At 57.3% G+C, this 23,876-nt stretch overlaps 1 protein-coding gene across 1 annotated transcript in view; it reads left to right on the forward strand.

Moving 5' to 3' along the window:
• SORCS2 (sortilin related VPS10 domain containing receptor 2) overlaps positions 1–23,876 on the forward strand; it is a 183,848-nt gene that overhangs the window by 148,918 nt on the left and 11,054 nt on the right. Inside the window, exons 12-21 of the mRNA XM_027104054.1 lie at positions 2,016–2,107; positions 3,035–3,142; positions 11,061–11,181; positions 12,042–12,175; positions 12,908–13,036; positions 15,433–15,604; positions 19,872–20,058; positions 20,532–20,665; positions 21,821–21,944; positions 23,239–23,351. Of these exons, the coding sequence (XP_026959855.1) occupies positions 2,016–2,107; positions 3,035–3,142; positions 11,061–11,181; positions 12,042–12,175; positions 12,908–13,036; positions 15,433–15,604; positions 19,872–20,058; positions 20,532–20,665; positions 21,821–21,944; positions 23,239–23,351 (1,314 nt within the window). The remainder of the gene's footprint in view (positions 1–2,015; positions 2,108–3,034; positions 3,143–11,060; positions 11,182–12,041; positions 12,176–12,907; positions 13,037–15,432; positions 15,605–19,871; positions 20,059–20,531; positions 20,666–21,820; positions 21,945–23,238; positions 23,352–23,876) is intronic.

The following is a 23,876-nucleotide window of genomic DNA, read 5'->3' on the forward strand; positions in this document are numbered from 1 at the left end:
CCCGCATCAGACATGTTTAAGGGCACAGTTCGCAGGTATCCAGGTCTCTTCCACCATTCTTCGTAAGGGACCTCTCCTCTTTAGTCAAGCCAGAAGGTTTCCTAGAGAATTCCTGTGACCAGCGGGAAAGCCAGCAAGATGATGAGAAGGTGGAAATATCTGGGGAAGAGCTTTGCAGGCAGGGAACAGCATGTGCAAAGGGCCTGAGACGTGTTCAGGGAAAGGAGGCCAGGGTGACTGGTATACGGGAGGTGGGAGAGCGTGGGCAGGGGCCTCTCATACGGAGCCCCAATGACCAGGAGAGGGTGTGGATGTGATTCTAAGGGCCATGGGGGCCATTGGAAGGTTCTGGTGGGGTTAGGGGGTGTGGGGGTAATGGGATGTCAGGGCTGAGGGCTTGGCCTGGAGGCACCATCAGCTCTGCTGAAGTTCCCATTCCTAAGAGGTGAGGCCTCTGCTTGGGGTCCTCCCCGAGTGCCTCCTGCTGGCTCTGGAAAAACAGACATTCAAACAAAGGAAGACTCGAGATAGAAGATCAGGGGGAAGATGCTAGTTAATAGTTGTGTGGGTGTGTGTGGGGTTTAATGATTTCCCCGCTCCTGGTCGCTCATTGCTCTAGAACAGGGTCCCCGGGGTGTGGGAGCTTTCGGGGCTCTTTCTGCCGGGGCAAATGCAGATGCAGCCCTGGGTCTACATCTGCTTGGAGATGCACTTATTCCGGCCTCGCTCGGCACCAAGCCCTGCAGCAGCTGCCTCCCTGGCCCAGGAGGGGCCCCAGAGCCACAGACACGAAGGCCTAGCCAGGCCCCTGTGCGGAGCGGCTGACAGCCGTGAGCGCGCAGGCCCCGGCGAGGGGCTGTGGGTGTGGGGTCCTGGCTCCATCCCGTCTCCCCCTGAGTTTCCCTGCACCCCTGCTACAGAACCCACAGGCCCTGAGACGGTCAGACGGGGTGGGAGGTGAATGGGGCCCTGGCCCGCTGCAGGTGGTCGTGATGGGGCCACGTCCTGTAGATGAGGTTCAGGGTGGCAGGGAACGTGGCAGAGGACACTGGTGCCCTTCTCTGTGTGGAGTCAAGACCCAGGCTGGCCGTCTAGGTGTCTGTGTTCGTGGAAGATCTAGAGGGGGACGCCCGGTGTCCTGGCAGGACTAGAGAGCCACACCCGGCTCTGCCGCCCACCGGCTCTGAGGCCTTGGCTCGGCCCCCACAGCTCCAAGCGTCAGCTTGCTCATCTGTAAAATGGGACCCCACCCAGGGCTGTTTGCAGACAAGCGAGGCCACCAGAGGTATTTCCTCCCGCAAGAGCCCTGTCCAGGCCACTCGACCTTGTGTCCCCTGAGGACTTGGTGGAGGTTCACTCATTCACTCATTCATTCATTCATTCATCCCACACACACTCCCTGAGCACAGACACCCCCAGCTGTGAGCTGAGGCATGTGCCGGGCCACAGAAAGGACTCAGAGGCAGGACCGGCCTTTGAGGAGCTCCCTGGCTGGAGGAAACAATGACAAATTAGTGCAGTAAGTGCTGGGGCAGGGGGCCCAGAGATGCTCCCCACCCAACCTGGCATCAGGGAGGGCTTCCTGGAGGAGGTGGCACATGGACTATCTTAATGTCAAATAGAGGTTTGCTTTTACTGGTGACGCTTATCCTAAATGCTTTTCTAAATTCCACTATTTCTCATCCTCACGTGTCGGCCTTTTTGGTGCATGCGTTTTTCCTTTAGGCAGGAACACCTGCAGTGTTTATTTTTCTCTCTTGTCAATGGTCTAGAAATCGCCATCTGCATCCATTCATCCCACACGTACTGAGTCTGGGTGGTTGGGGGAGCACGGGGATGGCCTGGGGACACCGGGAGCCCTCAGGCCAGCCCCGCCTCAGGAACTGGACTCTGCTGCTGCCCCCCAGGCAGTGTGTTGGCAGTTCTGCCCCACTGGAGAGCGACCCCAGACCCTGAACAACCTCCGACCCTCCTCAGGGTCCCGCCCTCAGACCCCCACCTGCTGTCTTCCGCAGGTATTTCAGGAGGAGCATCACATCCTCTACCTGGACCACGGCGGCGTGATCGTGGCCATCAAGGACACCTCCATCCCCTTGAAAATCCTCAAGTAAGGCCATCAGGAGCCAGCACTGGGTGCAGGGTGGTAGGGGCTCTTTCCCCCCACCTGGGAACCCCTCAGAATAGTCCCCAGTCCCCCCCACCCAACAACTGCTTCTGGCCAGGCCTGGAGAGGTGAGGAAATGGGGAATGATGACCCAGCATGGTCGGGTGGGCCAGAGGGAAGCCTGGGGCTGTGAGGAGGCACCCACCCACCTCATCCTCGGGAAGCAGGGAGGGCTTCTCAGAGGAGGTGACTTTTATGCATGGACAGGAATTAGCTCAGTGGAGGAGGTGGGGTCAGAGAAGGAAGCCAGCAGCGTGTGCCCAGGTGAGAGTGGGGTTGGCATCAGCTTCAGACAGGTGAAGGTTTATTGTGGGGAAGTGAGGGCAGATATGAACTCTGGACTTGGAAGGCAGAGCTGGGAGAGCTGCCAGGAAGCCAGTATCACTTTAGTCTGAAAAAGATCTTTGTGCACTGCAGCTGGCTGTACTGATATGCCTCACTGAGAGACAGTAAGCTCCCATCAATGACCTGGCAAACCCTGGGCTGGCCTCGGGCATTGGGTGGGGCTGACCTGGATGTTTCCAAGGCCTGGATAACTGCAATTCAAGGGGTACAAAGCAGCTTGGGACCCAGACCACACACCCAGGACTCCTTGACTGTGGTGTCACCAAGCAGATGTGGATGCCATCTGCTGGTGGTGGGTGGCTGCTGTGACCTCCCAGGAGAGCGTGAGGTCAGGGATCCTCTTGTGGCCGAGACACTGGACTGGCCCTGGAGTTGGCCACTGCTCTTGCCTGTTTTCCCAGCCACCTCAGCTGGACAGCTCTCGTCCCTGGGCATGGGCAGGGCTGGGTCCAGCGAGGCAGCTCGTCCTGGACACAGGATGTGTTCCCACCTGCCCCGAGGTGGTGACTCCCCTTCTCTCGGCAGGTTCAGTGTGGACGAGGGCCTCACCTGGAGCACGCACAATTTCACCAGCACCTCCGTGTTTGTGGACGGGCTGCTGAGTGAGCCGGGGGACGAGACGCTGGTCATGACGTGAGTGCCCACGGGAGGTGGGCAGGCAGGTCAGAGCCGAACCCCAGGCGGGCCGTGGCGGAGGGCCACCGTGGGCCTTGCTGCTCTAGGCAGGTTCAACACTGACCCCCAGCCTCCTCGCTTTGACCTCCATCTTCACACCTGCTTCCTTATCTCTTACCATCTACTGTTTCCTCTCATCCTCAGCCACCGGGAAGTGGCCACTCTGTCCTTAGGGACATTTGTCACCTGCCCATGATCACCTGCTGGTGAGGGGTGGAACCAAGAGTCAAGGGTCAGCTCTGGGTCACTGTCCACTTAACCTTTCAGATGGTGATGATGATGGTGGTGGTGGTGATGATGATGGTGATGATGATGATGATGATGATGATGATGATGATGGTGATGATGGTGATGATGATGATGGTGATGATGGTGATGATGATGATGTTGATGGTGATAATGATGATGGTGGTGATGATGATGGTGATGATTATGGTGGTGATGGTGGTGACGATGGTGATAGTGAAGGTGATGCTGATGGTGAGGATGATGGTGATGATGGTGACAGTGATGATGATGGTGATGATGGTGATGATGATGACAATGGTGATGATGATGATGGTGATGGTGGTGATGATGGTGATGGTGGTGATGATGGTGATGATGGTGATGGTGATGGTGATGATGGTGTTGATGATGGTGATGATGGTGATGATGATGATGATGATGATGGTGATGGTGACAGTGATGATGATGGTGATGGTGTTGGTGATGATGATGATGGTGTTGGTGATGGTTATGATGATGGTGATGGTGATTATGATGATGGTGTTGATGATGGTGATGGTGAAGGTGATGCTGATGGTGAGGATGATGATGGTGGTGGTGGTGACAGTGATGATGATGGTGATAATGATGGTGATGATGGTGATAATGATTATGATAATTATGATGATGATGGTGATGATGGTGATGATGGTATTGATGATGGGATGATGGTGTTGATGATGGTGATAATGATTATGATAATTATGATGATGATGGTGATGATGGTGATGATGGTATTGATGATGGGATGATGGTGTTGATGATGGTGATAATGATTATGATAATTATGATGATGATGGTGATGATGGTGATGATGGTATTGATGATGGGATGATGGTGTTGATGATGGTGATGATGGTGATAATGATGATGATAATTGTGATGTTGATGATGATGGTGATAATGATGATAATTGTGATGATAATGATGATGGTGATGTTGATGGTGGTGATGGTGTTGATGATGGTGATCATGAAGGTGATGCTATGGTGAGGGTGATAATGGTAGTGATGATTATTGGCTATTGGCACCTGTGAAGAACTTGTAGGCACATGGCACAGAGAGGACCTAAGACCCAAATGGGCCAGTGAAGGGCAGATCCAGGCTGTGACCCCAGCCCCTTGACCCTGGCTTAGGTCAAGCACATCCCTGTTCAGAGTGGCTCACAGCCCAGGAGCAGAGCCTGAGCAGGTGGGGATTGAAAAAGGCACCCAGGGCTTGACTGTGCCCTGTGGCCCCGCTGGGGAGACAAGGCGCTCACCCAGAAACCACGAAATGAGGGTCCGCCTTTGGAAGCCTCCTTCCTGAGTGATTCGCCCGTCTAGGCACTTGTTCAGGCAGAGCTGATTCACAAGCCAGCGTGGGGCCCGAGACTCTGCATTTCTAACAGCCCCGCCAATGCTGTGCATGCCTGGCTGCACTGGGTGCAGGAGATCGGGCCCTGTGCACTCTGCTTGGCTTTTATTGATGACGCCTGTACTGGGGAGAGCAGTGTCCCCCCAAATCCACGTCCACCCAGAACCCGTGGATGTGACCTTACTTGGGAACAGGGCCTTTGCCGACGTGCTTAGTCGAGATGAGGTCACACAGGTGGCAGGTGGGCCCTAATCCAATGATTCATGTCTCATACGAAGAGGGTTAGGGTTAGATACACAGCCACACCGTCGTGTGAAGACGTGGCAGAGGCCAGCGTGATGCGACCACAGCCCAGGCACGCCTGGAGCCCCAGGAGCTGGAAGAGGCAGGAAGGACCCTCCACTGGGGCCTGCAGAGGAAGCCTGCTCTGTGAACACCCGCATCGCAGGTTTCTGGCCCCCAGAACGGTGAGGAGATACGTTTCCATTGTTTGAAGCACGAGTTTGTGGACATGAGTTAAGATGGCCCCAGGAAGCCACCCAAGGCCCCATGACTCTTCCCCTCATGACAGCCCAATGTGGGCCAGGGCCACTGACGCTGGGAGGGGACCCGGCACTTTGGACACCTCGGTCTCTGGTTGGCCTCCCAAGTTACTTCCTCTCTCCCCCCAGCAGACTTTGAGGAAGCTTCCAGGGAGCAGGGCTGGGTCTGAGTCCCCAGCCCAGGAAGGCTCCTGCCGTAGCAGTAGGGAGTGAAAACGAGTAAGAGGTTCCCTTGCTCGCTCCCCGGGGTGGGGCAGGGGGCGAGCTGCTTCCTTATATGGGGTGAGGGTAGAGGTGTGTCCTGGGGTCAGCTGGAGGCGTGGCTTAGGAGGTTTGCTCACCCCTTAGGTGGGGTTGAGTGCAGGGGGCGTGCTCGGTGCCCTGCTTTTGCTCCCAGCTCTTCAGAAGTGGCAGTTGGGTTTTCGGGCTTTTCGTATCTTGTCCATAGTTTGCCCCAGCTGGGCACACACACAGTTATTTTTAGTCCCTTACAGTTTCTTGGTATTTTGTGGCTCAAGGAGACGTTTGTCCAGGTGCCAGCACTGCCGCAAAGGGTCCCAGGTCCCAGCCTATCTCAAGGCCAGCCCTTCTCCGGTCATTCCAGCCTGGCCTGCCATGTGCCACCCTCTGTCTGGGCACCAGGGACCCCGAGGACCCACAGAGCTGGTGGCCCAGGCAGACAGATCAAATATAACCAAGAGTGACACGGTTCCTCGCTATCGTGAAAGATGCTGATACAACAGGGCCAGCCAGCCGAGGGGCTGGGGGCTGAAGGGTCGCTTCTGGGGTGGGTGGTGATCACGGAGTCTCGGAGCAGCTGACCTTTGAACCAGGACCGGGCCAGTGAGACCCAGGCCCGAGGACGATATGTGGGTACAGAAGGATTCATGCTTTCCCACGTGAGGATTTGAACGGTGCCCCAGCTCTGGCTCAGCCCTTCTGGAGCAGACGGGCCGGTTCCGTCCATTCCCAGCAGAGTGGCTGGGTGCTAGGACCCCTCACCCTGCCCGCTTGGCCTGGAGAGCATGTCCAGGTACGTGTGCCCAGCTGGAGTCATTGCCTGGGAGTGAGTCCCTGGTGAGAGAACAACTCATGCCCTCCTGTCTGCCCTTCCAGCTCACGATGGCTTTCACACCCCTGCCCCGGCCGGCTCCCCATCGCCTGTGAGGAGCCAGGTCTTCAGCCTTCTGAATGCCCCAGAGGGGCCACTCGGATAAGCCCCCAGGGGTGCCTGGCCCCCAGCCCGAGGCCTGAACTGGAAGGAAACTGCCCAGAGTGGACATTACCCCTCCAGGCCCGCCTCTGCCCTGGGGCTCCTGTGGGTGCTCATGTGAACGCCCCCTCGCCAGGCTCCTCTGGCTGCCTGGGATGGAGGCTGGGAGTACAGCTCTCGTAAGCCCCCCACCGCGGGCCACCAGGGACCACGGCCGCCTGTGTGCCCACCGCCCAGGCTTCTGGGAACGGAAGATGGAGCAAAGGGACGTGGAAACGGTAGTGCGGACTCCTTTCTCAGGACGTTTGAGACAAGAGAGCCATCTAAGTTCCTGCCAGACCCAAATCCGGCTTCAGTGACCCCCTCCAGGGGACCTCCCCTGCCACCAGGACTGAGGAAGCCTGGCATCCTCCCTACATCTTTCCCAGTATGGCCTCTTGCAACAAGTTCTGTAACGAAGCTTTATTGAGCACGTACTATATGTTATGGGTCCATTTTTTTTACGTTATCTCATTTTATTCTCATAGGAAATCTCCAGGGAGGATTTATTCCCCCTTCTTCTAGAAGTGCTAAAAATCTCAATAATTCTGCACCGAGGGAGTGGTGGCAAAGGGGGACCCGTCACATCAGCTCTGCATGGGTCCTGGAGAGCCAGAGCTGGAAGGGGGACCCCAGAAGCTGTCCTATAAAAACTGGGTCAGGAATCATCACCTTTCTAATTCCCTAAACGCCTCACTTGTGCTTCTCCCTGCACACCTAGTTCCTCTCCTCCCTGGCCCTGGAATGAGTTAAATCCTTCAGGACGTCACATACTTATGCTCCCCTCGTGCTCTTGGAGGCTTCGTTCTGGGGTGGGCCGGGGAGGGGGGACGACTCCAGCCTGGGCCGATGCAGGGCTCTCTGTGGTGTGGCAGCCGGGCTCAGCCTGGACCCCTTGCTGGTTGACCAGTTTTCCAGGACCGGAGGCCATGGAGCAGAAGGGAAGCGTCAGAAACACCAGGGGAGATGGCTGGCCCGTGCTGGTTTTGCAGAGGTTGAACAAGTCAGCTGGGTCTGAGGCCTCAGCTTCCCCAGCTGAGAAATGGGCGCACTTTCTACCCCAGGGCATTAACCTAGGAGCTTCAGGACGTCAAGCCCTTTGTCACCGCATCAGTGCTGGGTTTGGCCCCAGCAACAGCCCGGTTTTCAGCACTCATCAACAGATGGGGCGTTTTATTCCTGGAACACTCTTGGCAGAATTCAGAGCCAGATGCTATAACCTCAAGTTTTTTTTGAAAAAGCATCGGAACTGTTCCTACAGGCCTCCTACTTCACTGTGCCACATCATCAGACCACTTCCAAATTCCGGTTGACACAGAAATGATTCAAACTCTGAAAGAGGGAACATGCTGGCGTGTTAGAATAAAGGTTCATCTCTCCAGACTGCTGGAAGCGCTCAGACCTAGCATCCTGTCTACTCCCACTCCTTCCCTTCCTGTCTCTCTCCTTCTCTCCCTCTCTCTGTGTCTCTCTGTCTCTCCCTCCCTTCCCCATCCTCTGTCTCTCTGCCTCTCTCTCTCTATCCCCCGCTGTCCTATTTCCTGCACAGTTGAGAGCATTTCCCCAGATGGTTCTTTATCCAAATCTGCCCAAAGGTCACGTCCAAGCTGACCGTAGTCACCTTTGGGGATGTTTCCCTCAGCTTGGATCACCCCTGCTCAGCCTCCCACCCCCACCAGTGCAGCCTCAGAGGGGTGAGGGCCCCCCAGGCCCTGGGGGGGGATAGTGGGCTCCCAGATCCTCCCCGGGCTGCACTAGGGGAGGGGAGTGAGCTCTTTGAAGGGCGTGGGGCTCCTCCTTAACCTGCAGAGGCCGGCCCACATTTTCCTTATTAATCGTGAAGCAATAACTAGCCTCCCTCTGGCGTCTCCTTCCTAAAAGTCAGAGTCAGCCGGATGACAGATACTTCTCGAAGTATCAGCTGAGCTTTTGGGTTTCATAGAAGGCAGGACTTCAAACACACGGAGGGGATTAGTTAGATCAAGCAAGCCAGCCTCCTTCCAGGGACTTCCCCGGCGGGGCCTGTGCCGCCAGCCTGGGAGGCTGCGCGGTGGTCACGCTCGGGCCAGTGCGTGTTTCCTGGGCAAAGCGTCCCAGCCCTGTGGTCGCCAACCCGGGACCGACCCTGGCTGGTCCGGGAGGTGGGCGGCTGCCGTGCCATCCCAAGGGGGTCCCTTGCCTCAGTCTCCTTGTCCGTAAGGTGGGAATGTTAACAGTACGTTCCGCACGGGGTTGGTGAGGAGAGGATGGGAGGTCGCGCGCGTAGCAGGTACAGAGTACAGGCCAGCAGTTACTGCTGCCGTCACCTCCGTTATAACGTGGCTTCCAAAAGAGCAAGAGACGCAGCTCAGGCTGTGTGAGGACCCGGAAATTGTCCCTTAGAGACATCCCTTCAGGGACCGAAGACCCTCTCGTTCTCAGTAACCAACCCAGCAGTCTTTGCTTGGGAGAAGGGGACACTGTGACAAAGACCCCCACGTGGTGACGCTCCCAGGGAGAGGGCTGTCCGCGTCAGGATGGGAGTCGGGACAGAGGACCGGCATGACACCTTCACACCTTCACGGCCACGGTCGCCACCATCCGGGCCTCCTACGACCTCGCCATTGGAAACAGAACCTGCGGGAGCCACTGGGCCCGGCGGAGGAGAAGCGGGCCGTCCGGTCCTCGCTGGGCCGCATCCACCAGCATCAGGAGAGGCCCCGGGCTGAGAAACAGCGGCGGGAGCTCCGACTTGCACCTCGGGCAGGATGGGTTATTCACAACCAAACACGAGCGGGCGAGAGGCCAGGGCTGCCGGCGGTCGGGGAGCCCAGGACGGGAGGACGGAGAGGCGGACCACAGAGTCAGGTGAAGGCCGAGACGGAGGGAGGCTCCGGGGCCGCTCGGATCAGAGGAGGCCCCTGCAGAGGCTCGGGGTCTTGTCTGTAAAATAAAGGTCACGGTATCTGCTTCGGGGGACTGTTCTGGGCAGTAGAGGTAATGTGTGTGCACGTGAGAACGTGTGAGCGTGTGCGTGCGCACGGGTGTGTGTGCACAGATGAGCGTGTGTTGTGCATATGTGTGTATAAATCTCCTACTAAGTGCCAAGCATCCTACACAAACCATTGCTAATCCACCACCCATCCTGAAAGGCCAGTGTCATTGTCCCCATTTTAGAGCCAAGGAAACTGAGGTACAGAGAGGAATGGACCTGCCCAAGGTCACAGACATAGTAAGTGGGTATCAGCCCAGGCCTACCCGGCTCAGAGGTGCCCTATGGAGCCAAAACTCCAAAACTCCTCTTCAAATATCAGCCTCGGACATTCAGAGCCATCATATCCCCCAGAACACACTCCAAGGGCCTTCTCAACTACTCTCCTAGAACGGGGTTTGCACCCTTTCAGACCATCACTGGCTTCCCCCAAGTATCCGGCTCCTGTCGGTGTGCGTGGAAGGGGTGCTTCACCTCCACCATCCAGATGCTTGACCTCTGATAATATGGCCTGGGTACTATAGGGTGGACTGGAGAAGGACCAGAGAAGTACAGGCTGGTCTCCTCTTCTGTGGTGGTATCTGGAGCCCAAGTATGAGGTGTTGGGAGGATCAGGTGGAAATCCATTAAGCAGCAGCCTTCCCAGAGGGCGAGGGATCTGGGTACATGTAGGCACTCCACCAATGCCTGCTGAGGGAGAAGAAATGGCACAAACAGGCTGTGTGACCTTGAGCAAGTTACTCAACCTCTCTGTGCCTCAGTTTTCCTTTCTGTAGAGTGGGCTGTGGTGAGGATTAGACCAGACAGCATACACGGGCTCCCAGCACCCTGCCTGTGCTCCGTAGAGGACTGGCTTTTGCAGAGCCCCATGGTGCTCTGTCCTCTGCTTCTTCCACCCACCGAGGCCGGGGCCACGCAGCAAGGACCACACTGGGATCCTTTGCACCCCGTCGCTCTGAGCCGGTGTGATGACTCGTTACTTCTCTTTGGATTGTCGGTTCTGATTGGGGTGAAAAGGCTGTGGCCCAGCTAGGCGGAGCTGGCTGTCTGCAGCGCAGGCCTCCTGGAGTGGTCAGGTGGGAAGAAAGGCGAGGAGAAGCCAGAGAGCACAGGACGCAGACACCTGACCATGAATCATTCTGCAAAACAATTCTGCAAGGACTAGCGTGGGGGATGTGGGAGGGTCCAGGCTCCTGGCCGGCCTCCTCGTCCACCGGGGGGCCAGGTGGGATGACCCCCACCAACACCATCAACGAGCCATAGATTACACGTGATGACTGTGGGAATACTAACGCCGACGCCCAAATGCTCGTGGCCAGCGGGGCCCCGGGCAGGTGCCTGGTCACAGGGCAGCCCAGCGGGGGCAGGGGAGGGACCGTGGGGCCCGCTGTGCAGGTGGGAACAGAGGCCCGCAGGGGAAGCGGTGGGCACCTGGGGGACGGGCCAGACTAAGGTGGTTTCCCGCCCCTCCCTCTCCCCCCTCCCCAGCGTCTTCGGTCACATCAGCTTCCGCTCGGACTGGGAGCTGGTCAAGGTGGACTTCCGGCCCTGGTTCTCCAGGCAGTGCAGCGAGGAAGACTACAGCTCCTGGAACCTCACCAACCTGCAGGTGGGCCTGGCCGCAGGCCAGGGGTGGGCACCGTGCAGGGCCCCCTCTGCCAAATTCCCCGTCCTGCGAGACCGAGGGCCTCCCTCAGATGCCCAGTCCTTCTTTGCGGTGTTCCGTACCCCTCTGGGGCCTGGGGCTGCCTGGGCCAGAGTCTGCAGTCATACTCAGGGGAACAGGTGCACAGGGCCCCAGCCAGCCTGGAGACAGGCGTGCTCAGGGTCCAGGAGTTTTCAGATCGAGGGAAGGTAACAGGGCACGTGTATCATATATTAGGTAACATCCCAGTGGGTCTGGGGCAGCCCCACCCCATAATCTCAAACACATACATGTTTCTACAGCAAAATGTGTCATATTCACACAGAGAGGAATAAATGAGGACTCGAAATGGCCTCCCAGTGCAGTTCAGAGCAGGTGGTGTGGCCACAGGACAGGATTTCAGAGCGAGGGGGGCTCTGGAATTGCTGGGGGGACCCTGCACCACGGCTCCCGTTCACACAGGTGTGGCCTCTTCTGAGCATTGGCTGAGGACCTACTGTGTGTCCTGGAGGCTGCGGCTCACCCCAGCTGCACAGGGCCCACCTGGCACCCTCAGGCCTGAGAAGTGAATGCAAGGGGCCTCTTCCACCAGCCCTGCCACCCCTCAGGGCCCTGTACACAGAGCCTGTACACAGTGGGAGCTCAGTGAATGCTAGGGCGGGTGGGCTGGGAGCCAGGCTGCCCTAGGTTGGCCTCAGGCACGGACACCCCTCCCCCGGGGCCCGGTTTCCCGGCCCCTACGGCTGGCCGGCGAGTGAGGAACCGGCAGCAGTAGCGGTGGGAGCCCATGCAGAGCGGCCCCTCACCCTGGCCTTCCTGCACAGGGCGACCGCTGCGTCCTGGGCCAGCAGAGGAGTTTCCGGAGGAGGAAGCCTACGTCCTGGTGCATCAAGGGTCGGAGCTTCACGGCGGCGCTCACGGCCCGTGTGTGCCAGTGCCGTGACTCGGACTTCCTCTGGTGAGGGTCCTGCTCTGCCCCGGGCCCCTGGGGCTGCTTGAGTAGCCTGGTGACCCGGCAGCCGCTGTCCCCGCAGGTGATGCCGGGGGAGGGCTCGTCACCCTCCATCACTTCCCCCTACGCTGTGCCTTAGGACCCAGCCACCGGGTCCAGCCCGCATCAAAGAACTCGTGGGCCTCATTTCCAAACCTGTGCACGTGGCGCTGCTCACAGGTGGGAGGGGAAACTGAGGAACAGGGAGGGCATCCCCAGGGGCCGGCTGTACCACCCAGCCCCTTCCCCTCTGTCCAGAGACTCTGCCGAAAGCCCCCTGACCACTCCCCTGCCTCCGCTCAAGGACTCCCGTGGCCGCCTGCTGCCCACAGGAGGATGTGCGAGCTCTGGAACCTGCCTCCCTCCCCAGCCATCCTTACCCCTCTCCGTCAGCCACCTTCACCATTGTCTCCCTGCCTGCAGTGCCCTTCGCCCCCTCTTCCCCTGACTGCCTCTTGATCTTCCACTGAGATTCAGCCCACCTCCTCCAGGCAGCCCTCCAGGACAACCAGGCTGGGCTCAGTGCTCTCCTGTGATTCGCTGGAACCCCCTTTGCATCCCTTCTCACCTGGAACGTAACTGTCGGCCTTCAGTCCTGTCTTCCCTCTGGGACAGGGCCCCGTGGATCCGCCTCTGCGTCCTCAGCATGAGGCCCCTGACCCCCGCTGTCTCCTGACGTCCGTTTTTCCCTCCTCCCAGTGACTATGGATTTGAGCGCACCCCCTCCTCCGAGTCCGACGCCGACAAGTGCTTTGCTAACTTCTGGTTTAACCCCCTGTCCCCGCCTGACGACTGTGTCCTGGGCCAGACCTACACCAGCAGTCTCGGGTGAGTAGCATGGGGCAGAACCAGGTGGCCCCTTGCTTTCCTGCCTGGTGCCCATGGCTCCCCGCATGGAGTCAGGGAAAGAGAAGTCGGGCTGGACGCCCTGTGTGCCGGGGTTCCTGAGAGCCACCCCAGGCACTGAGCCCTCGGGGCCCTCCAAGCAGAGCCCATGTGGGTCAGCGTCAGGGAGAAGAGGTGCCTTGAGCTGGCTCCGAACAGAGAACAGCAGGCAGAGAAGGTCCAAGGGCTTTGTAGCTCACACCTGCTGCAGAGGCTGAGCCCTTCCAGAGAAGTCACACTCCTGGCCTGGTCTTTCTGAGCCCCTGCAGTGCTGGGACCCTTCTGCATTTACCAACGCTGAGTGAGGCAGGCCTGAGCTGGGCCAGAGGTGCTCACACTCCCTTTAGGTCTCAGCTTGAATGATGCCTCCTCCAGGAGGGCCTCCCTGACTCACCCTGGGCCCTGAGCTTACCCTGTGAGGGCACATATCCCAGTTATTGTCACACTCACCCAGTCGTTCCCCCCGACTGGACGGTAAGCTCCACGACACATAGCGGGTCCCTCAGTGTGTGGTGTGGTGGACACACGCTGTACGTGAAGGTTAAGTGCTCCACAGGTGTGAGCCGTTATGACACTCTTCCTCCACCAGAGGCTGACCACGTTGCGTGCCAAGGATGAACGTCATATAAAAATGTTAGGTGTGTAAAGGCTGTGAACCTGCCGGTCCAGAGGCCCTAAATGAGCTTTATCTGAAAGTCTCTGCTTCCCTTTGGGGAAGTTTTGACAGGGAGTAAACCGCCTATGGACTTATTAGAAAATCCTCATTACTGCCCCTGGGGACGGGGAAGGGCAAAGCCCGAGAAGAAAGCAGCTGAAGCAGAAAAGCAGGCTTGGACCTCAGCGGCTAAATCCCATCACCCATCCATCCATCGAGTCATCCATCCGTTTATTCCTCCATCCGTCCATCATCCAGTCATTCGTCCACCCACCCATCCCTCATCCATCTATCCATCTATCCATCCATCCATCCATCCCTCTGTTTATTCTTCCCCTCACTCATCCATCATCCGTCCATCCTCCCATCCCTCCAACCGTTCATCCATCCATCATCCGTCTATCACCCATCCCTCCCTCCCTCCCTCCCTCAGGGAGCCACAGCAGCTGCTCCAGGGCACCCACCAGGGCTCGGCAAGCAGGAACTCTCGTCTGAAACGGCAGAGCCAGGACTCATATCCAGGGCAGAGGGTTTCATTTCATACCACCTGCACACTCCGGGTGCCAAGGGGCCGTGGCTGGGTAGCTCGTAGGGAGCGTATTTTCTTCCAAACTAATCACATGCGTCTTTGCACGATAAACTTCAGCGGCAGAGCCGTGAGGGCAGGCGGGGCACCAGGCACAGGGGGTGGGCAGATCCAGCCACTTCGGCAGTGATGTGAGTTTTGCAGACCCAGAATCCCGGTGTCGCCCGAGGGAGCATCACAAGTGGCAAGTCTGAAGATGCCACCCGAGCAGTGGTTTTCCCGTCGCCTCCTAAACGTTCACTAGAGCCCATCGGGCTCTGCCCACCAGCCCCTCCCCACTCTCATCCCACACCTGCTGCCCACTCTGGGCTTTGGCTCCCCCACCCCACCACCACAGGGCCTTTGCACATGCTGTTCCCGCTGGCCAGGATGCTCTTCCCTCTCCTGTTCACCCTTCTGGTCCTAGCTGAAAGCCCCTTTCTCAGGGACCAGATTCCCAGGTGCTGCCCCTCCCCAGCACCTGTCCCAGTTGCGATGTTGCCTTGATGTGGGGGGTGGTTTGGTGAGGGCTCCCTCCCTCACTAGACAGTCCTCTCTGCAACGGCAGGGCTGTGAGTGATGACCTCGCACCCCAGCACCTGGCACGTAGCAGATGCTCAGTAAATTCGTGTTGTGTGAATGAGCTGGTGAATCAGGTGTCGTCTGGTCCCACTCTCTTGACGTAATAGGGAGAGGAGACCCCTGGGAGCATGTTTGCTCACTGCCATGTGGCGCATCAGCGGTAAGGCCCGGCCCCTCCTGGGCACTCTGTCCTCCCGGGACCGTATTTCCCAGCAAAGCCACAAAATTCCGACTGACTCCTTCAATCCTCCCCTCAGCAACAACAACAGCTGTTACCATTATTGTAAGAATACGAGCGGACCAAGGAAACGTCCAGTGACGGAAGCAGGTCCTGCCATTACTGGTCATTCCCTCCCCTGAGCCTCAGTTTTCCCATCTCCAAAATGGGGCAGAAATAGCAAACAGGTGGAGTCGGGAAAAGGGAGGGAGTTGAAGAATGGAGTTCGCCAAGGCAAGAGCCACCTCTCGGCAAGCAGGTCCGGCGGGGCAGTAGGGCCCGCCCCACCCCCGCCTGTCTGACTCGGTGTCTGGCCGCAGGTACCGGAAGGTGGTGTCCAACGTGTGCGAGGGCGGCGTGGACCCGCAGCAGAGCCCGGCGCAGCTGCAGTGCCCCCTCCTGCCGCCGCGGGGCCTGCAGGTCAGCATCCTCGGCGAGGCGGTGTCCGTGCGGCCCGGGGAGGACGTGCTGTTCGTGGTACGGCAGGAACAGGTGAGGCGCCGCTTCAACCGGGCACACGGGGCACCGGGCGGCGCTCTCTCCGCCTCCACGTCGGTTAGGGCAGTGTCTTTGGACCAGCGGTTTCCGAACTGCGGGAGGGGAGAGTGGGCCGGGGGCCCCTTCCCAGGGGCCCCTTCCCAGGTCCAGGCCAGCACTGAAACAATGAAACAGAAAAGTCGGAAGAGAGGGCAGAGGCAGGGAGGGAACGGAGCAGCGTGCAGCGAGCACAGGCCCAGGGGGGGCGTGGCTTCAAACATCTCTGTGTCTGTGTGTTCACCGCGCGGTGACGTCAGATTTCTGCCTTCCTGTGGGCGCCGTAAAACTTTTTGAAACTCTCATTATACTGAGTTAGTTAATTTTGGAATCATAAGAAAAGCAGGAAGTTTTTTAAAAAAATACTGTAAAAATAAATGCGATGATGCAAACAAAAAACCCACCGTTAGTTATAATCTCATAGCCAAAGACAAATTCCGTAATAGATGATAGATAGATGGATAGGTAAATGGAGAGACAGATATCGTTGATAAACAGATATAGATAGATGAGAAATTGATTGATAGATAATGGATAGACATAGATACAAATACAGATGGATGGATATAGAAATATTTTGTGTCTGTATATATATATATATATATACACACATATATACATACACACAAAAATATGTATACACATACCTATATATAAATATATAAATTTCCTCCCCACCTCCTAGTCTTTCTTTTTTTTCTTTAGTACAAGTGTTACATTTTTTTCTGATTTTAGAAACAGTATATACTCACTGTAGAACGTTGGAAAACCACATTAAAAACATAAGAATATATCACCAAACATCCTGGGCTCCTAAGGTAGCCACTGTTGGTTTTTTTATTTCCTTCTAGTCTATCTAAACTAATATGCAGCATGCTTATTATTCTGATTATAGAAGTAACAAATGCTCATTGTAGAAAAACGTGCAGGAAATTCAAAATGACAGAAAAGCACAAAGGGGACGTCAGAACCCTCTGTTCCCACCCCAGGGTCCCAGCCTCTCCCGGCGCACGGCTCTCTTGTGCATTTGGGTCTTCGATTAACTGATATGTAGCGTGAAATGAGTGCGACTTTGTAACTGTGTGTGCTTCGTTTAGAAGATGTCCTTCAAAATGTGCCCAGGTGGGGCAGGGTGATGCTGACAGAGGTCTTTGATGCTGGAAAGCGGGGGCTCTGGTCCAGAGCAAAGAGCGGTACTCGTGGGCACCCGTGTGTCATCCCTCCCCGTGCCTAAGGGCTGTGCTGCCATCAGCCGGCTTTGTAGCTGGGGATACCCAGCCTCAGACAGAGGCAGCCACTCACCTGAGGCCACACAGTAACAGTGCCGTTGGGTCCAGGCCTGGGGCTCCGTGTGGACTGCGCCTGGTCCACGGCCCCCAGAAATGAGCTGATCCTGGGGTGGCCTCCCCTTCCCGCCTGTCCCCGTCCCCGTGATGACTGAGCCTGGTCCCGAGAGTAACGCTGCAGCCGCGGGCAGCCCTGGGGTGGTGGGGGGCTCTGTTCACAGCAGAGGAGGATGCAGCCCCCTGCCCGGCTTGGGACCACCCAGACCCTCAGAGGGGACCCAGCTGCCTCCCGGAGCTCCAGGACAGATTTGCAAGAAAAACGGCTGCCTGCTGCCCCCTAGAGCCTGGAGTCCCAGCAGCTAAGTCACACCTGCGGTGCTCCATCCAGAGCCAGGACAGGATACGCCTGGCAGCGCACCGGGCGGGCTGGCACTCTCCGCTGCAGCAGGGGGCTGGAGTGAGGGGGCAACAGAAAGATGCTCTTGGGAACGTGAAATCTATAGCCATTCTGGAAGAGTCGGTCGTTTCTTTAAAAGCTAAACATACTACGCTCCTGAGAAATAAAGACTTAACATTCACCGGGAAACCTGTGCATCAAGGTTCATAGCAGCTTTATTCCTAACAGTCAGAATCCGCAGACAACCAGATGTCCTGGATGGACAAGCAGATAACACGTGGTGGCACGTCCATCCCGTGGGTGGGACCCCGAAATAAAAAGGAACAGACTACACACCACAAGCTGGGGGAATCTCCGGAGAGCTCTACTGAATGCGAAAGCTAATCCCAATGACTCCGTGCTTTCTGGTTTCATGTATAGAACATCCTCAAGATGACAAAATTATAGAAATGGAGAACAGGTTCTAATCCCACGGAGTCAGGGATGTGATGGAAGGGCGGGTGTGACTGTGACAGGGCGGCAGGAGGGACCCCAGTGGATTCCCTATTTGTGGTAGTGATGTTTTGCGGGATGTTAGCACAGGGGGAACTGGGTACCAGGGACCTGGGGCTCTCTGTGTTATCCGCTACAATTACATGTGAATTGGCAGTGGCTCAGCGTGAAGCATCTGAATGTTTTTGAAGCACTCAGTAATTAACACACACACACATCTGCCTGGAAACACCACGGTGTGGGGGGCGGGTGTTGCAGTGACGTCACCGTTTTTCCTTTCTAGCTCCTTCGCTTTGCCTTTTGTATTCTCTCCTTGTCCTACGTGGATACTGTATTACTTTCCTGATTATGACGAGGTGTTCTAAACAGGGAAATGTGCTAATAGTTAAACTTGCACCTGTCTTAGCTGCTTGCGGGCAGGACTCAGGGTCCCCAGGAGGGGGTGGCACCTGCCCATCAAAGCCGCAGGTCCCGACTCAGCCAGAAGCACCTTCCTCTCCCAGGATGCAATACAGGAAACCCCTCCCTCTCGGAACAAATCGGACTTGAGACACCCAGCCCCCATGAGGCTGCCCTTAAACGGAGAAAGCACCGGCCCGTGGGCCAGCCTGCAGGTTCTGGGCTCACAGAGCCTCAGTCTCCCAACCTATAAAATGGGAATAATAGAACGTACTTGTATAAGGTCCCTGAGGCCGTCACAACAGTGGCCACGAACTGGGTGGCTTGAAAGAACACATATTTCTCCTCTCACAGTTCTGGGGGCTAGAAGCCCCAAATCAAAGTGTCAGCAGGGCTGCGCTCCCTCTGGAGGGTCCTTCCTTGTCTCTGCAGCTTCTGGGGGCTCCAGGTACCCCTGGGCTGTGGCCGCATTTCCTCCTGTCTTCACATAGCTTCCCCTGTGTCTCAAATCCCCTTCCTTTTTCTTATAAAGACCCCAGTCATTGGGGTCCTGTTGTAATCCGGTGTGACCTCATCTTAACTAATTAAATCTGTAACACCCTATTTCCAAATAAGGTACATTCTGAGGTTTCAAGTGGGCTGAATTGGAGCGGGGGCAGGGGTGGACACTAGTCAACCTACTACACCATATTTGTGAAGAAAATTAGATGAACATAATTTACTTAAAAGTATCCTATCGAGTTTTAAGGTTTGGCAGGTGGAAGATAAGAGGATTGCTAAACAGTGATGATCTTCTTCGTTCTTGATCACTAGGAAATGGTTTTCTGGGTGTTTCTGCAGCAGGGGGAGGGGTGGCAGGAACGGACGATGCGGGATGGGGGGAGGGAGGGAGAACATGAGACTGAATATGAGAACTTCTTGCCAGAAAGTTGAAAAAGTTATTGTTCCCTTCACTCAATTTCCTCCCCACGCCTCTATGAGGAAAATACGGTTATTGGAAGGATAAGGCTTGTGGCGGGGAGTATATGGGTGATTGGACAGCTTGTGTGGGTGGGGAAACACCTGGAAGAGGCAGCAGTGGGTGGGAGCCCCTTCCTGCACAGAGCCCGTGCATACGAGCATCACTCCTGGCACCGCATAGAGTGAGAGAAAAGAAAAATGCAGGAATCGCAGCATCAGAGAGGGAAAAGTAATGTTTTCTTAACTTCCTGGGAGACTAAGGGTCTTCCTACACACACATATCTTCCTAGACATGTTACTGAAACTGTCCAGCAGTGTGCTAGGCCCCTTCCCGCCCTCCCGGCTCCTGGCTGAGGCCTCGGTGGGCCTCCCTGGCCCCTATCCCCACCCCTGCACTGCCTCCCTGCCCTCGCCCATCAGCCCTGACCCCTCTCCCTCTCTGCAGCTGCGTGATCTTTCTAATGCAAACCTGGCCCTGGCCCCTGCTTCCACCCACCTCCTACAGCTCTCAGCCCAGCCCTCCGGGCTGGGAGCCCCAAGGGCAGAACAGATCTGGTTCCCTGGGGTCCCCAGGCCACTCACTTTGAGGAAAGGAGTGAGGGAAAGAACGATTGAATGAATGAGTGAATGCCTCATCGCTGGCCCCCAGCTTTGCACCCACTCCTAAGTGGCCCTGTGGTGCTTCCTGCAGGGCGATGTCCTGACCACCAAGTACCAGGTGGACCTGGGGGACGGCTTCAAGGCCATGTACGTGAACCTCACGTTGACCGGGGAGCCCATCCGGCACCGCTATGAGAACCCTGGCGTCTACCGCGTGTCCGTCAGGGCGGAGAACATGGCAGGACATGACGAAGCCGTGCTGTTTGTCCAGGTCAACTGTAAGTCCATCGTCCCTTTGAGGCCAAGTGTCTCTCCCTGTGACAGAGACCAGGTTCTTGGGGAAGCACGGGGAGCCCAAGGGCAGGGAGGCAGGCAGGCTGGGCTCGAGTCCACACCCATGGTGGTCTGTGCAGCAGTGGGGATAGTGGTGATGGTGATGGTGATTATGATGGTAGTGGTGGTGATGGTGATGGTGGTGGTGATGGTGGTGATGGTGATGGTGGTGGTGGTGATGGTGGTGGTGATGGTGGTGATGATGGTGGTGGTGATGGTGGTGATGGCGGTGGTGATGGTGGTGGTGATGGCGGTGGTGGTGATGGTGGTGGTGATGGTGGTGGTGATGGCGGTGGTGGTGATGGTGGTGGTGGTGGTGGTGGTGATGAGGTTGATTGTGACGGTGACTGATAGCAGCCTGTGCCATGGCCAGTGCCCTGATGCCCTCTAACCTCTAACCCTTTTCTGGCCCCTGCAGCCCCCCTGCAGGCACTCTACCTCGAAGTGGTTCCTATCATTGGCATCAACCAGGAGGTGACCCTCACAGCTGTGCTGCTGCCCTTGAACCCCAACCTCACCGTCTTCTACTGGTGGATTGGTCACAGCCTGCAGGTATGCTGGCCCCAGGCCCCTGGCAGCCCCTCCTTCCCACAGGCTCCCATCTGGGATGGAGAGTGGGGCAGGCCCCACCCTCCATACTGGGCAGGACACAGTGTGTGACACCATGGAGGTGAGGAAAACACACACCGACTCTTCCTTCACCCTGAGCATCTGTTCGGGGTCCGGCCATGTCTGAGTGTGGTGGACGGGGGATGAATCGGGTCAGACCCTGCCTTTTCCTAGGGAAAGATGTGGGAACATAGTAGGTGACCTAAGTTAGTGTGTGACAGGTGTCACAGGAAGGAGACAGGTGATGCGTCTGAAAGTTCCAGAAGAGATCAGGCCATTTCTAGTTATAGCATGGGAGTAGTCAGGGAAGCCTTCATGGAGGAGGGGGTCCCTGGGGCTGGACCCAACCTCAGAAGCCTCACCCAGGGCTGTGGGTTGTATCCTGTGGGCAGTGGGGAGCCAAGGGCAGATGCCTGGTAGGAGAGCCTGAGGGCCTCTGCAGGTGAAGCTGCCCACCCTTAGGCCGGGGGGGGGGGCCTCGAGACCCAAAGGGGGATCCTTCATTTATTCAGCAAACGACAGCCCTTCACCGCCAAGCAGAGAGCCCCAAACAATGGCTGAGGTCCCAGACCAGGAGGGGCCCTGGGCTCCAGACCGTGTTTCCCTGGCATGGGGAGGGTCGAGGAAGGGGCTTGGGCTCCGGGCTCGAATGGCGATTCAGCCCCTTGCAGCCGAGCTCTTGGGGCCGGTTGCTACACCTCCCCAAGCCTCTGCCTCCCCGTCTACAAGGTCCGAGGCAATAGTGAGGCCCAATCGGATGTGTGTGCCCACCCCACAGGGTGCGTGCTGAGCTGGCCGCTGGGGTCCAAGGATGAAGGTCCCAGAGCCCAGCTGAGTGTGGAGGGGGTGAGAAGGTGAAAGGGATCAGGGTGGAGGCCCTGCCTAGCAGCCACCATGCGCCTTCGACACCATCCACGGAGGGGGCCTCGGAGCCTCTGGAGGGAAGGGGCACTGGGAGACGGTGTCTGTGCTGGGGAGCTCAGGACCGGGCGTCTCTGGGGGGCCCTCTCCTTACCCCCCGGGGGCTCTCAGTGCAGCCCTGGCCGCACACCGGGGCCAGCTCTCCGGCCCAGCCCTGACCCCCGCTCGTGCCCGCAGCCCCTGCTGTCCCTGGAGAACTCTGTGACAACGCGGTTTGGAGACACAGGGGACGTGCGCGTGACGGTGCAGGCTGCCTGTGGGACCTCCGTGCTGCAGGACTCCAAGGTGGTCCGCGTGCTGGGTGAGTTTCCCCCCTCCCGCCCCCCGGGACAGGCAGCACAGCTCCTCCTTTTCAGGAGCTCAGGGTCGGGGGCAGGCGGTGTACATGCCACCGATGTCCTGGTCATCCCAGGCAGGGCTCAGCGGGGCAGAGGGGCCTCCGTTTCCCCATCTGTAAAATAAATACCGACAACTCCTACGTCCATGGCGTTCACAGGCTCCACGTGGCACAAATGAGGACGCGGCTGACGGGCTTGACACGGTCCCCCAGCAGCAGCAGAGCTGGGATCGGGCTCCGGGTCTGCCTGCCCACCGGGTGCCTGTCCTCAGCACCCCCGTTATCTGAGGATCATCACGTGATTGTATCACTTTTGTTGAGAGTCCTGCTCTGAATCCGTGTCCCATTTATTGGCTCACTGGGGGCTCTGAGCCCCCCAGGAGACATTTACGATAGAAAATTAGTCCTAAGAATGGAAGAGACTCCCCCCCCCGGCACCATGTTGCCCTCATCACCACACTGATAAACCCTCCTTTTGCTTTAAGAACAGCCTGTCCTGTGGACAGCAGCCATCAGTTAAATATTTAGGGAACTGCCCTCAGCCATTCCTTCATTCACGAGCATGTGGGCAGCAGGCCCTGAGCCCAGAGCCTTGAAAGTCATCTCCACCTGCACTGCATGCTCACACTTCACAAGGCACTCGTCCCTTGAGCTCTCCTCGCCCCTGCAAAACCTCCTCCCATTTTACAAGTCAAGAAACCAAGGCTCGGGAGGTAAGCGGAGAGATTGCCGTCCACTCTGAGACTCCTGGTGCCGAGTCTTTTTTTTTTTTTACCACCTGCTGCTTGTGGCTCTAGAATAGGTTTCTGAGTTGCAGACCCTGGGAAATGTGAGAGACAGAGAAGGTGGGGGCTCTGCTCTCCAGGGACTCTTATTCTGGTGGGGGAACCAGCCCAGTCAAAGTCCATGGATCCCTGGGGGACGAGAAGTCAACGTCGTAGGGTGTGTATGTCCTCGTGAGTTGATGGGGCAAATCACACAGCAGGCTTGGCCCTCCCTCCGGGGCAGCACTGCTGTCCTCGTCATTGTCACCTTTGTTGTTGTTGTTTTATTATTAAATGGCAGCCGGTGTAGTGGGCCCCGCCCGGGACAGCTGCTGGCACATACACTGGGAAGAATCTTGTTTTCTGAAAGTGGGCCGCAGGATCCACACCCAGGGCCGGCCCTGGATCATCCAGGGGGTGTGGCCACCATCCTCAGAGGAAGCGGGGCCGGGCGCCCAGGACTGACCCACTCTCCCATCTCTGCCTCTTTCCAGATCAATTTCAGGTCATGCCTCTGCAGTTTTCCAAGGACCTGGACGCTCACAACCCCAACACCCCCGAGTGGAGGGAGGACATTGGCCTCGTGGTGTCCCGGCTCCTCTCCAAGGTGCCCCCAGCCCACCACTGGCAAAACCACCTGCCCACCTCTGGGTTGTGGGTGCCCCAGAGAAGCGGGGGCTGTGGAGCCCCCAGGAGAGGGCAGGCGGGCTGCCCTGCAGTCCTGATGCTCTGTCCTTCACATCGGCTGACAGTGGTGCTTGGAAGCCATGTAGGGTCCTCTTACCTGGCCCTGGGGGACATGCAGCCAGACTGTCACCTTGCAGAGGAGGGACAGGACTGCATCTTCCGTGCACATCTAGTGAGCACCAGCTGTTTGCACAAGACACAGCTGCTGTCCTACAACAGAATCTCTTTAAAGGGATTTTCATTTACTCACTACGTTTCTCTTCTGGGCTGGACACTGGAGACAGAGAGATGAGTCAGTGTGATGGCTGCCCTCAGGGAGGTCACAGAAAGCAAAGGCAGTGCATCAGGGTGGGCGTAGGGCACTCGAGGCCCTTGGGCCCCCAGTGGGAGAAAACCCAGCCCTCTAGAGTCAGCCAAGCCTGTCACAGACTGAGGCCCACCCTGG

Source organism: Aethalodelphis obliquidens, unplaced genomic scaffold (genome assembly GCF_003676395.1).
Source record: "Aethalodelphis obliquidens isolate GAN/ISIS:26980383/991018 unplaced genomic scaffold, ASM367639v1 scaffold6, whole genome shotgun sequence".
In the NCBI taxonomy this organism is placed as follows: domain Eukaryota; kingdom Metazoa; phylum Chordata; class Mammalia; order Artiodactyla; family Delphinidae; genus Aethalodelphis; species Aethalodelphis obliquidens.